Raw genomic sequence first — 1,001 nt, 5'->3', positions numbered from 1 at the left:
CACACACACACACACACACACACACACACACACACACACACACACACTGTGCTTTGTGAATGTCATTGCTTACGGATCACATGCAGTGACAGCTGGTTTCCTTTGTAAGTGTATCTCACAAAAGGATCTCTAACCACTCTGAAGAAGTACATTCCTGTGTCATTTTTCTGTGCATCTGTGATGAGCAGGGAACAGTCATTTTTCTCTGGGTCCCCAAGGAGATGGAATCGGCCCTGTGTTGCCCTCTGCACTAGTTGTCTGGGGTCATTTGTGGCCACTGGAGGGTCTTCATGTAAATGGGCCCCTTCTTGGAACCAGAAGCCAAAGACACGTTGAAGATGGGGTTTATAAGAGGGGTAGGAGACGCTGCAGGGCACATGGGCACACAGGCCTTCCTCGACAGTCACTGACTTGGGCACTACCAGCTGGAATCTTAGCTCCTGAGCTGTGGATCCTGCAAAGAAATGAGAGGTATCTTGGTCCTGTCCCATCAGTCCCTGCCCCAGCTCCCCCCCACTCACCTGCACACAGCAGGGACAGCAGCAGTGGCCACAGCATAACACAGTAAATGGTCCTGGGTTCCCACAAGTAAGAGGAGAAGGAGGCTTGAAGCTGCCTGTCATTGGGGAGAGTCTCAGGCTTTGGTGTCACAGGACTGAGAAGAACCCCCACTGGAAGTCCAGTAATGAAATCAGGCAGCGAGCAACTGACCACAGAGAAGGAACTTCCTGCCCATCTGTTAACACCGCTGTCTTGTAACTTGAAAATAACACTTCCACTTTCCAGATGGAGCACTGTGGGGCCACACTCATTGAGGAGGACCCATCCTCTGCTGCTGTCTCCTCTCTGGCTTCCTCCCACAGACGCACAGAACATTACCGACAATGTTTTGTTACCAACAGAACATTCGATGCTGTCTGACAGTCCACAGCTCCTGGGTGCGCTCAACAGTCTTAGCAGAAGCAGGACTCAGAGGTTGACAGAGGAACCTTGAGGAAGGA

At 51.4% G+C, this 1,001-nt stretch overlaps 1 protein-coding gene across 2 annotated transcripts in view; it reads right to left on the bottom strand.

The window, feature by feature from the left end:
* Positions 1-631, bottom strand: part of LOC129681481 (myeloid cell surface antigen CD33-like) — a 7,365-nt gene extending 6,734 nt beyond the window's left edge. For both annotated transcript variants that reach the window (XM_055613393.1, XM_055613394.1), the window contains exons 1-2: positions 522-631; positions 74-454 (exon numbers count right to left, since the gene is read on the bottom strand). In XM_055613393.1, coding sequence (XP_055469368.1) covers positions 74-454; positions 522-558 — 418 coding nt within the window. In that variant the 5' untranslated portion in view covers positions 559-631. The remainder of the gene's footprint in view (positions 1-73; positions 455-521) is intronic.
* Between the last annotated feature and the right edge of the window lie 370 nt (positions 632-1,001).

Source organism: Psammomys obesus, unplaced genomic scaffold, assembly GCF_907164565.1.
Source record: "Psammomys obesus unplaced genomic scaffold, mPsaObe1.curated_primary_1811, whole genome shotgun sequence".
NCBI classification, from domain to species: Eukaryota; Metazoa; Chordata; class Mammalia; order Rodentia; family Muridae; genus Psammomys; species Psammomys obesus.
This window is presented reverse-complemented; position numbering and strand designations above follow the sequence as displayed.